Here is a 12677-nt window from a genome sequence, read left to right on the forward strand (position 1 = left end):
TGTATGCATGTAATTGCCGCAGTTAAAATCTCTCTGTTAGCTACTTACGTGTATGGGGAGAGGATACTTTAGTGGTGGGATTTCCTCTATGCGAAGGAGAGAAGTCTTCCTCTGGGCTAAGCTAGGAGGCAGAGAAGTTGGTTGTTTTTTGCAGGTGTGTAGCTTCATTTTGGAGCAGCAGGAACAAAATGCAGGGTTATTTGGAACAGACCTTTTGGGTCAGCAGTCCAGTCCTTTGCTGTTGCATGTGGCACTGTAATATAATGTAGCCTCACCTCTGTGCCTGGGAAGGTCATGGAACAGATCCTCCTGGAAGCTATGCTGAGGCATGTGGAGGACAGGGAGGTGATTCGAGACAGCCAGCATGGCTTCACCAAGGGCAAGTCCTGCCTGACCAACCTAGTGGCCTTCTATGATGGAGTGACTACATTAGTGGACATGGGAAGAGCTACCAATGTTGTCTACCTGAACCTCTGTAAGGCCTTTGACATGGTCCCCCCCACCATCCTTCTCTCTGAACTGGAGAGGTATGGATTTGATGGGTGGACTGTCCAGTGGGTGAGGAATCGGTTGGATGGCCACATCCAGAGGGTAGTGGTCAACGGCTCAATGTCCAGATGGAGATCGATGACGAGAGGTGTCCCACAGGGGTCGGTATTGGGACCAGTACTGTTTAATATCCTCATCAGCGACATGGACAGTGGGATCGAGTGCACCCTCAGGAAGTCTGCAGACAACACCAAGCTGAGTGGTGCAGTCAACACGCCTGAGGGACTGGATGCCACCCAGAGGGACCTGGACAAGCTCGAGAAGTGGGCCCGTGTGAACCTCATGAGGTTCAACAAGGCCAAGTGCAAGGTCCTGCACCTGAGTCGGGGCAACCCCCGGTATCAATACAGGCTGGGGGATGAAGGAATTGAGAGCAGCCCTGTCGAGAAGGACTTGGGGGTACTGGTGGATGAAAAGCTGGACATGAGCCAGCAATGTGCGCTCTCAGCCCAGAAGGCCAACCGTATCCTGGGCTGCATCAAAAGCAGTGTGGCCAGCAGGTCAAGGGAGGTGATTCTGCCCCTCTGCTCTGCCCTGGTGAGACCCCACCTGGAGTCCTGCATCCAGCTCTGGAGCCCTTAGCACAAGAAGGACATGGACCTGTTGGAGCGGGTCCAGAGGAGGGCCACGAAAATGATCAGGGGGATGGAACGCTTTCCCTAGGAAGAAAGGCTGAGAGAGTTGGGGTTGTTCAGCCTGGAGAAGAGGAGGCTCTGGAGACCTTGTTGCAGCCTTTCAGTACTGAAAGGGGGCTTATAAGAAAGATGGGGACAAACTTTGTAGGAGGGCCTGTTGTGACAGGACAAGGGGGAAGGGAATGGTTTTAAACTGAAAGGGGGTAGATTTAGAGTAGATATAAGGAAGAAATGTTTTACAGTGAGGGTGGTGAAACACTGGCACAGGTTGCCCAGAGCGGTGGTAGATGCCCCATCCCTGGAAACATTCAAGGTCAGGTTGGATGGGGCTCTGAGCAACCTGATCTAGTTGAAGATGTCCCTGCCCATGTCAGGGGGATTGGACTAGATGACCTTTAAAGGTCCCTTCCAATCCAAACTATTCTATTATTCTATAATCAGTATGAAAAACTGATTTAATGTCATCATAAAATTAGGGTTTATTTACTTTTTTTTTTTTTTTGCCCAATCTCCTATTGAGAGTCTTTTTCATTAGCAGGCTCTGGAAATACAAAGTGTCATTGTTTTTAGTATCTCATAAGGGTCCCATGATCAACTTTTATCTTATGGTTTTATGGTGATATTTCAAAATATGCGGTTTATAGCTCAAATACTTGCTATCGATGTGTGACCGTGTGTTTATTGTGTTTAGTTTTGGTCCTTGTCTGATTTTTCTCCCATTAGGTGTTTCATGGTAACTTAACTTATTTCCATGAGTGATTAATTCATCCTCAGAGCAATTTTGTGCAGGCTTTTTTTGTTTGTTTGGCTGTTTTTTTTAAATCAGTTTTCATTTGCTGAACCCAGTTCAGGAAACTGAATTTGTGACAATAGCTGTAACATTTCATTTCCCATCAACTTTTTACAGAATTTTGCTTTTATCTTCTAGTATATGGCAACAGCAAAATGTAATAGTGATATGAAAAGTATTTCCCTAAATAAGTACATATTTAAGTACATATGGCTTCAACGTCTTTCATTAAATTCATTGCAGGTCTAAATTCAAGAGGGTTTAGGTGATGTTCTTATCACAGCTAGGTGAAGAAGATTGTAGCAATCCAAGAATAGAATTTCGTTAAAATGTTTAGCCAGCCATAACAGCCAGCCAAACACTTACAATGTGTGTTACATGACTAGTGAGTATTTTGACATTTCATAAGGAAGATAAATTGCTGTGGGTTTTTTGGGGTTGGTTGGTGTCCTGGTTTCGGCTGGGATAGGGTTAAGTTTCTTCCTAGTGCTGTGTTTTGGATTTAGTATGAGGAGAATGTTGATAACACACTGATGTTTTCAGTTGTTGCTAAGTGCCCTCCTAGTCCAAGGACAGCTCCCGTGCCTACTGACTGAGCTAGGTACACAAGATGGGAGGGAACATAATCAGGACAGCCAGCCCAGCTGGCCAATGGGGTATTCCATACCATGTGACGTCATGCTCAGTATATGAATGGTAGGCGTGATCCAGGAAGTACCGATCGCTACTTGGTTATCGGTCAGCGCGGGTGGTGAGCAATTGCATTGTGCATCACTCATTTTGTATATTTTATCATTATCATTATTATTTTCCCTTTTTTTCCCTGTTCTATTAAACTGTCTTTATCTCAACCCACAAGTTTTTCTCACTCTTACCCTTCCGATTCTCTCCTCGTCCCGCTGGGGGTGGGGGGAGTGAGTGAGCGGCTGCGTGGTATTTGGCTGCCTGCCAGGTTAAACCACGACAGTTGGTTTGTTTGTTTGGGGTTTTCTTATTTTTGTTTGTTTGTATTTTTTTTGTTTTGTTTTGTTTTTTACTCATAGGTGAACTTTTTCCAGAAATTTAACTTTAAAATTATTCAACAACTTTTAGAAAAAATTGTTTCCTTCCTATTTAGGTGCTGTCTACAACTTATTGTAGACTGTCCGAATGCTATTCAGGAGGAGCTAGATCTCATTCGTGCTCTCGGCTACCTTGAAGAATTTGGCGTGAAAATATTACCATTACAAGGTACTGTATATTTTTATTCTTCACATGATTACTTGAATCACAGGCATAAATATGTACGACAAACAGTTTACTGTTGTGTGAGTGTTGCATGAGTAAACTAAAAGGTCCGTTCCCTGCCTTCAGACAGCTTACAGGCACATACCAAAAATGATTTTTTTTAAAAACATTTTTCAGTTGAAGTGAGATAAAAAACATGTCTGCATATGGAATCTGTGTTTTGGGACTTATTTTTAGCAGGACTTTTTAATAATTAGAGTACTGAGTATCTGAAGCTCCTGGTGACTTCAGCAGAAATAGTTTGAACTCGCCTTTTATTTGCAAAATAATCTGTCCTTCCTCATGTGCTGATGAGCTTTAAAATAATGGGTGGGAGAGAGGTACGTCACGCGTAGGCAGTTTTCATGTCTCCACGGGGCTGTTTCATTTTGAAGTATATAAAACCCAATGACAACAGAAGTGAACTTTTACAAGGTATTTCTTCTGACGAATTGGTTAAAACTTTAAATCTGTTTTGGAACTCTGACTCCAATAGTATGGAAGGTTGTTGGACAGAAGTTGAAAAGAAAGGATGATTATGGGCAATGAGATAAAGGGGAAAATGGAATATATTGCAGTATATTTTATTGCTTATAGATTGTGTGAAACTAACAAAGTTAATTGCTTTATGTGGTGGGTTGACTCTGGCTGGACGCCCACCAAAGCTGCTCTATCTCTCCCCTCCTCAGCTGGACAGGGGAGAAAATATAACAAAAGGCTCATGGGTCGAGACAAGGACAGGGAGATCACTCAGCAATTAACGTCATGGGCAAAACAGACTCGACTTGGGGAAATTAGTTTAATTTATTACCAATCAAATCAGAGTAGGATAATGAGAAAATAAAAACTACATCTTAAAACACCTTCCCCCCACCCTGCCCTTCTTCCTGGGCTCAACTTCACTCCTGATTTTCTCTACCTCCTCCCCCTGAGCAGCTCAGGGGGATGGGGAATGGGGGTTGCGGTCAGTCCATCACACGTTGTCTCTGCCGCTCCTCCCTCCTCCTCACGCTCTTCCCCTGCTCCAGCGTGGGGTCCCTCCCGCAGGAGACAGTTCTCCACGACCTTCTCCAATGTGAGTCCTTCCCATGGGCTGCAGTTCTTCATGAACTGCTCCAGCGTGGGTCCCTTCCACAGGGGAAGTCCTTCAGGAACAGACTGCTCCAGTGTGGGTCCCCCACAGGGTTATGAGTCCTGCCAGCAAACCTGCTCCTCTCCCCACGGGGTCACAGGTCCTGCCAGGAGCCTGCTCCAGCGTGGGCTTCCCAAGGGGTCACAGCCTCCTTTGGGCATCCACCTGCTCTGGTGTGGGGTCCTCCATGGGCTGCAGATGGATATCTGCTCTACCATTAACTGCCTCCATGGGCTGCATGGGGACAGCCTGCCTTACCGTGGTCTTCACCACGGGCTGCAGGGGAATCTCTGCTCTGGCACCTGGAGCACCTCCTCCCCCTCCTTCTTCACTGACCTTGGTGTCTGCAGGGCTGTTTCTCTCACATATTCTCACTCCTCTCTTTGGCTTCAATTGCGCAGGTTTTTTTCCCCCTTTTTAAATATGTTATCCCAGAGGCACTACCACCATCGCTGATGGGCTCGGCCTTGGCCAGTGGTGGGTCCATCTTGGAGCCGGCTGACATTGGCTCTGTCGGGCATGGGGGAAGCTTCTAGCAGCTTCTCACAGAAGCCATCCCTGTAGCCCACCCGCTACCAAAACCTTGCCACACAAACCCAATACACTTTATTAACAAAAAACCCCACTTAGAAAAGAAATACATGAGAGCTTATCTATTTTCAGTGAAGCTTGAATATATGGTATGCGGGCAACTTCGTGAAACTGCATGAACACTGGTATTGAAAGCACTCTAAAAGAACTGGCTGAGAAGAGCACTGAGTACCAATGAAATGTGCTGATAGTAGTGTTTTACTTCTCGCATTGTGCAGAGAAGCACTGGGATTTATGGAAAGCACTTGTGGGTCTGTGGAAAACAAAGCGGATGTTCTTAGTGGCTGTTGTTACTTGAATTTGGTGTTCTCTTTTTGTTCTCTTTTTTCCCAAGTATTGCTTCAAAGCAAGCTGATGCTCCATATGTTATGTTCAGAAATCTTACCATTTCTGAACTGAGAATAAGTCTGGTTTGTAGATCTTGCAATATTGCACCGTTGACTTCTAGAGCAGAATTATTCTTTAGTTAGTTTGTTCAGCCTGTAGAAACATACACGTATATTTTGTTCATCTTTTCCGGTGTGGACGTGAAGGTATCATTTGAAAAAAGTGTCAACATAATATTGCATTAACAGTATGCTGATCTAGATTAATTAGAATATGTGAAATCATGCCTGTAATTTCATTAATGATCCTGACTTACCCTTTCTTCAATATCTTTAATGTAAATCTAATTAATCTAATAAGATTAAAATTATGTTTTAAAGTTTTAATGAAAGCCTTTAAATGGTCAGTTAGTTTGATAGAATTGCATTAAAATAACATTAAGGATTAGTTATTCCCACAGTAAGAATTAGCAATAGACTTTTATTTGCACTTTTATGTTTAGTTTTCTATAGAGCTTTCCCCCCTACTTGTATTTTGAGCAAACTCAGCAGTTAAGGTTGTGAACTACTGTTATGATATATTTTATTAAATCTGGTTTGGAGACTCCTTATTAACATAAAAGGTGAAAAAAAGTCCATCTTTAATGAAAGCGTTTGGCCCATGGTATTATTTCAGATTACTTTCAGTTATGTTAGCTATTTCAAAATATCTTGCTTATACAATCAGTAAATGAAAACATTTTACTGCTGTATACTAATACATGTGTGCGATAGAATATTAAAAATGAATCTAAAAATGTAACCTTTTCCTGCTCCTCCATTCTTAATTCATTTTAGTCTGATTTGATTTCCAGAACTCATTAATAGAGTTTCCATTATGCGAGTGCTTCTTTGCTCTTACTAAGAGGACTAATATCATATGTTTTAAGCCCAATATGCTAATGCAGAGTTTATCCCCCATGCAGACATTAATGTCTTACTGAGTATTAAGTAGAAGATCTGCGTGCTGTTCCTCTGTGTTCTGATAACTTGCATGGTATGAAAACTACCTTTTCAAAGCAACAACCTGAAGTTAGCCACCTACTAACTAGCTAAAAAGAGCACCGAAATCGGTTCATGATATTAAATTATGCAATTAAGGTAATTGTTTAATTCTTGGGAAAATCTTTTTTGAAAGACAGTACTAATTATAAGATTCTCAGGATATGGTTAACACAACCTGGTGATTTGCAGGCTATCCCTCCACTTGCTCAGAAAATATTTATGTAAGTTAAAACAACCTGAAGATTTTGCCTGTGACAGTTCTTTCAGTTTGTGTGATGTATCCTGTCCACCCTAAAAAAAAATGTAGCGTGAAATATTAGTTATTTACAACATTCTGAATGAAAGTTAATGTCTGTTTTAGCAGTCTTTCTGAGAATGTTGCAAAAAATGATATTTAAAAAAAATTGTATAAAGGCATATGGTTAGTCATAGAAATTTAAAAACATTGAGTCTGAAAACCTGAAACAAAAGTAAGTTTTCATTCAGGTCAGTCTCCCTCTTCTTCCTCCTTTCCCAGCCTGACTTGCTAGTGATTGGAGCTGGATATATTGTAGTGTTATTTTAACTTTCTGTTTATAGGTATAATTGAGGATCTGTATGCAGGTAACTTTGGGCTGGTTTTCAGATTGTGTTTGCATTCTTATACTCCCTAGCACTCTTTCTGCATCTACATTGTTTAACCAGAAATACAGCTGTAGGGTTCATTTGTACAGTCTCTTAACACCAGTTCTTCTTTCAACAGTGCGTTTATGTTCAGATCGACTTAGTCTCATCAAGGACTGTCTTGCTCAGTTGTCAACGAACTATAAGCAGTCTGCTAAGCTCCTGGGACTTGCAAATTTGCTAAGGGTTGCAGGTAAGCTGTGTTAATAAGACACTGCATTGTAATGCAACATGCATTTGTTATGCTTTAGGACATTTGAGTTGATCATTAGAATGTGTATTCAAGGATATCACTAAAAAGTCATCTGGAAGAGCAGTCATTGGGGAGGAATGAAATATTTTACATGAATGAAATATTTCATCTGTAAAACAGCTGATATTGTCAGCTGCTCTGATGTTCCACTAATACCTAAAATAAAACCAGCCTTGTCTAATCTGGATTTTGAGTAAAAGCTCATTTCAGATTGGAGGAATTGTGGCTGAGAATATTTTGTCTTACAGTTAATTGATAGTGCTAAAATTCCAGTAAAACTTCTTTTCTGTGTCAAATTAAGGTAGTTTGATTTAATAATAGTCTTATTTAAGTTAGAGGGGGGGAAAAAGCAATCTGTAATGCATAAACTTCAGCTGTTACACAAAGCATAGACAAAAGTCTATCTCCTTTGCGCACTAAAAATAATGCGTTAGCTTGAGTATTCATTTGAGGAGCTGATCGTCTTCAAGGATTGAATCCTAAGAATGTTAGATTTTTTTTTTTTTTTTTTGATAGTCTACCTAAAGTGCTTGGCAGACCTTTTGATTTTTGAAAAAAACTTTATCAATGCAACTGCAAATACCATACTGCTATACTTTTATGATGCAGAAATAGAATACAGAAATACAAAATATAAAATAAAATTTCATATTTCATGCAGCATGGTATATAAAATCAATGCATTCTGGCTTTGTCACCGATGCATGCCTGGCTAGTTCCTTTCTCTCTCTATTTGTTAAACATTTAAGAATTTTTTCTTGTGTTTTCAGGAAGCTTAGGATTCGCAATTTTTGCATAGTATTATATATAGGGAGGGAGATATTCAAGGGTTTTGGGTGAGGTTATGAACAGAGGTACAGAAGTTAGGTTGTTGACCTCCCGAGATGCCCATGTCCTAAAGAAAGTAATCACTGGAAACATCGTTGTGACTCTGGTAAGCTCAGTGCTCCTGTTACGTTGTGCTGCTACTTGAAAGAGGGGAGGGGATGATAGCTGGATCCAGTCTACATATTGGTTCATTTTACATGTAATCTCCAGTTCTGTAGAAAAACTAGCGTGACAGTCATAACTTCTTTTTTTCTTTGCTTGCAAGACTTTTAGAAAAAAAAAAAATCTCCGTATTGGTTTGTAAGACAAGATTGCTGTATAGCTCTTTCCCTCTTCTCTCTGCTTCCTCCCACATCAAGTTAAAATCTGTCAATTTTTCATCTTAATATTCTGTGTTCTTTAGGCTAATGCTGCTGATTTTTGGTTTACCTTCTTTTTGACTCTAAATGATTCTCTTTGTATGAGAGAAGGAAAAGCAAAATCCACAGTGATTCTATGAAGCTTAAAAACACGAAGTATTTTGTCCAGTAGTGTTATCCCAGTGCCTTAGTCGTAGATCAGCATCTACAATGCCCTGGTACGTACCTTTGAATAGGGAACAAACTTGTGGCTCCCATCTCCAGAGATTGAAAGATGAGACGCAACGTGGATTAGGTAGAGAACTTTAGGGAACTCCTATAGAACTCATTGATATGGTAATGTCTCTGTGCTAGTGTTATATAATCATAGTGGCACTTACTGAGACACCACTGAAAAGAGAGATTTAAAAGAGATATTTAAAGCCAGATGATGAAATGGCCTCCTGATTTTCTCTTCTGTGTGGTTACCGGGCTGGAGAAAACCAGAAGATGAATGTGCGAGGTGGTGAATTTTTAAGCAGGTGAATGATTTAAAAACTACTACTTACGCTACAAATTACATACTTATGCTAAGGGTATTGGGCTCTGACTTTAATGGTTAACGTCAGCAGTAACACTAATGGTTGTTCCTGTGGAATTTTAGTAGTAAAAGTATATTTCAAGAGTGAATCTTGGTAAGGAATACACTACTTTGACACTTGCTTTTCTTACCTCTTATGCTAAATAAACAATTAACTCAGTCACTTTCCAAGTTATCTTTTGGTTATAGATTAACATTTATTGGAAAGAAAACATATAGCAAGAAAACATTTCCAGTAGTGACTTTCTGTGGTGGTGGATGTGGCGGGGTTTTTGGGGTTTTTTTTTTGTTTGTTAGTTTTGTCTTGGTTTTGGTTTTTTAAAATAAGTAGTTTTAAGCTTTTGTGATTAAAAACCATTTCACTGTCACTGAGGGATGACTAGTATTACTTACATAGAAGTACTATTTTCTGTACAGGATATTCATTTGTAAGCAAGATATGGATTCAATATGAGAATGGCATAGTTGTGAATTTTATCTGAACTTATTTGTTGTAGGAGATGGGCTATGGAAAACAGGCTTCTTTCATTTTAAGAAACTTGGTATTTCTTTAATCTTTTTTAGTTTTTCTGGACTTGAAAGCTATAAACAGCATACCACTATTACTGCAGATTTTTTTGTGCCTGACATTCTATCCCATTGATGAGTATCCAGAATAGTATCCAAAATCATACAAAGGAAACATGATTGTCATTGATATTTTAAGTCATGCATGCAAATGCAATATTTTTCGAACAGATTAAAGAAAGTCTGTAGAGCTTCACTCTTTAGTCCTCAATTACTGTTGTAGGTACTTCCAGTGAGTGCTGGAATAGATAACCTTACACTGAATTTAAAGTTGCATATGATTTTAATAGCTAGGTTAATAATACCTTTAAAACCAGATTTTAAGTGGAATGCTGGCATAGCCTTAATCATAGTCTGTAAATGAAGAGTCTTGTAAAATCTAATAGTAGGTATAAAAAAAAAATCAAGCAAGACATGTAAAAATGGTATTTCTGTATCTATCAACTCATAATTTAAGTTACTGAGTTACAATTAATTATTAGTATATGAAGCATTATTTTAGTCATTGGTACCCATAAGAATGATAGCAAATGCTAATATTATTCCACAAACCAGTTTGTAGCCAAAAGGGCAGCTCACACATCCAGAATTTAAGATTTGTGAAGGAGTAGATTTTACTTTAAACTGAATATTAAAAAAGGAAAACTTTGCCGTTTTAGCACAGGTAGTCTTTGTTAGCAGGTTTAAAACTACTGGGAAAGGGTAACTTGATTTCTAACAGCTTATGATGAAAGGGAATGGTTTTATGGAGATATATTGGGATGAGTCTGGATATTGAAAAAGAATCTAGGGATTGAACTTTATGGACTTGCTTAATGAAGAATTAGATAAAGCACTGCTGGAAGAAAGAATTGGTTTTCGTCCCTAATTGGTTTTCACTACTTATACAATTATCCTGATTTATGAGCCACCTTTGCTGTGAAAAAAGTTCTAATTTTGTCTTGTAGAACATACTTACTGGTATTGGTTATGCATACTGAAATTTGCAGTCCCTTCCATTGCCGACCCACTGTGTGTATCTATGAGTAGTGTGGTTTCTTGTGCTTTATGTGCTAACTGGAGGAATTTGTTGCCACATCTTCCCTCTTTGCTTCCCCTTCCATCTCACCCCATATGATTACTGATTGTGAAAGACCTGCTTGCTACATCTATCCATACCTATATAAATTTTATACATATGTGTATATATGGAGTATATAATATATGCTGGGTTATAGTATATATAGTATATAGCCTATAAAATGCTATGAGCATATATATTTTAATTTCAATTCTAAAAGAATGCATTTGCTATGCATACAAGGGTAAAGTGCACATGGTCATCCTCAAAGAGCTTTAGGAACTGTGTTCTCTGAATGCAGTTTGTTTAGAGAGCAGCACTGAAAGTGAGTAATGGAATTTATATTCATACTTATCAAAGCTAAAATATTGCTTAGGTAATGATATATCAGCTAGCTTCTTAATTGCTTTAAAGTATTTGATTAATGACAGTAAACTCTACTTAAGCCTCACGTCACTACCTCTGTAAAGTAAGCACAGAAGTGTTATCTTAATTTCACAGATGGGCAAAGCGAGTGAGGGAGAATGTGCTCAGCATGACAGCCAGAAAATCTGCACCTGCTCAGTGAGCTGGAGCTATTCTATGTCTCGCGATCCTCACTTAATCTACACTCCGGTTAAGAAAGGGTGTGAAAGAATTCACTTTATGTAATTACTTGCTTACAAAATAGAGGAGCAAAAAAAGAGTAAAAAAAAAAAGCTTATGTGTCAGAAATTAAGAGCATCTTCTCTACTGTTACTGCGTATCAAAAAGATCTGGTGAGCATTGCTCTTTATTTCTTGAGTCAGGCTCTCTAAAAATGTTTACTGTTCATTATTCCCTTTTCTCACAACTTTCTGTGGTAATTTAGTTAATATTAGTTAATTTAGTAATATATATTAATTTAGTAATATATAGTTTTATATATATATATATAGTTAATTTAGTAATATACATTAGTTAATTTAGTAATTTAGTTAATTTTAATGTCCACAAGCTAATTCTAGTAACTTTAAGCTTTGCTCGCATTCCTAAGTCAAAGCTTATTTTTGTAATCCACCTTCCTCAAAACTGACTTTCTTGCTTAATGCATGTGGAAGTAAACATACAGATGGTTTGTGATCTCATAAGTGTAGGTGACATGGAGTTTCTGGAGTATACATACAAGTTTGATACCATTTGACTTCTAAGTTTTTATGACATGATTTCACTCAGGATAATGTTGTTTCATCCACTCACAAATACAGCATGCGTCTTACTCAGTGTTTCAATAAGCTTTCATTTTTCTTTATATGACCCAAATTGGATTCAAACTTTTAAAAAGTATTTGAACATCCTTTATTTCTCAAGAAAAAATGATTTTGTGTTATTTCTGAGCTTTTATATTTTTCCTCTCATCATTTGTAATAGAAAGATAGAATCGTTAAGGTTGGAAAAGACCTTTAAGATCATAGAGTCCAACCGTTAACCTAACACTACCAAGTCCACCACTAAACCGTGTCCCTAAGTGCCAGGTCTACACGTCTTTTAAATACCTCTAGGGATGGTGACTCCACCATTTCCCTGGGCAGCCTGTTCCAACGCTCGACAACCCTTTTGGGGAAGAAATTTTTCCTAGTATCCAACCTAAACCTCCCCTGGCACAACTTGAGGCCATTTCCTTTTGTCCTATCGCTTGCTACTTGGGAGAAGAGACCAACAGCCACTTCGCTACAACCTCCTTTCAGGTATAATGTCATATCTGCTTGTATCAACTTCTATCTGAATGCTAAACATCATAACAAAAGGAGATGGAAAGAACTTTGGAGACTTAAATCTTACTGAGTGGAGTAACCCCTAATATAAACGCATTTTCCTTGTGACGTAAGGAGGCAATAGTCTGAAGGAGCTGAACACACATAAACTTTCCCAAATAATAAAAGGGAAACAAAACTTAAGATATCCTTACCAGTTTCTGAATTTGATTTGTTTGAGTCTGGATGTCAGACATTAACATTAAGGCTTAATGCAGAATTACTATATAATATAATAAGGTCACCATTTTAATGGTTTTTC

General features: G+C 38.9%; 1 protein-coding gene across 1 annotated transcript in view; it reads left to right on the plus strand.

Annotated features, from left to right (window-relative positions):
• The window catches only part of NBAS (NBAS subunit of NRZ tethering complex), a 209439-nt gene that overhangs the window by 69934 nt on the left and 126828 nt on the right, over positions 1-12677 (plus strand). The window contains exons 31-32 of the mRNA XM_075145030.1: positions 3092-3204; positions 7076-7189. Of these exons, the coding sequence (XP_075001131.1) occupies positions 3092-3204; positions 7076-7189 (227 nt within the window). The remainder of the gene's footprint in view (positions 1-3091; positions 3205-7075; positions 7190-12677) is intronic.

Source organism: Calonectris borealis, chromosome 3 (genome assembly GCF_964195595.1).
Source record: "Calonectris borealis chromosome 3, bCalBor7.hap1.2, whole genome shotgun sequence".
NCBI classification, from domain to species: domain Eukaryota; kingdom Metazoa; phylum Chordata; class Aves; order Procellariiformes; family Procellariidae; genus Calonectris; species Calonectris borealis.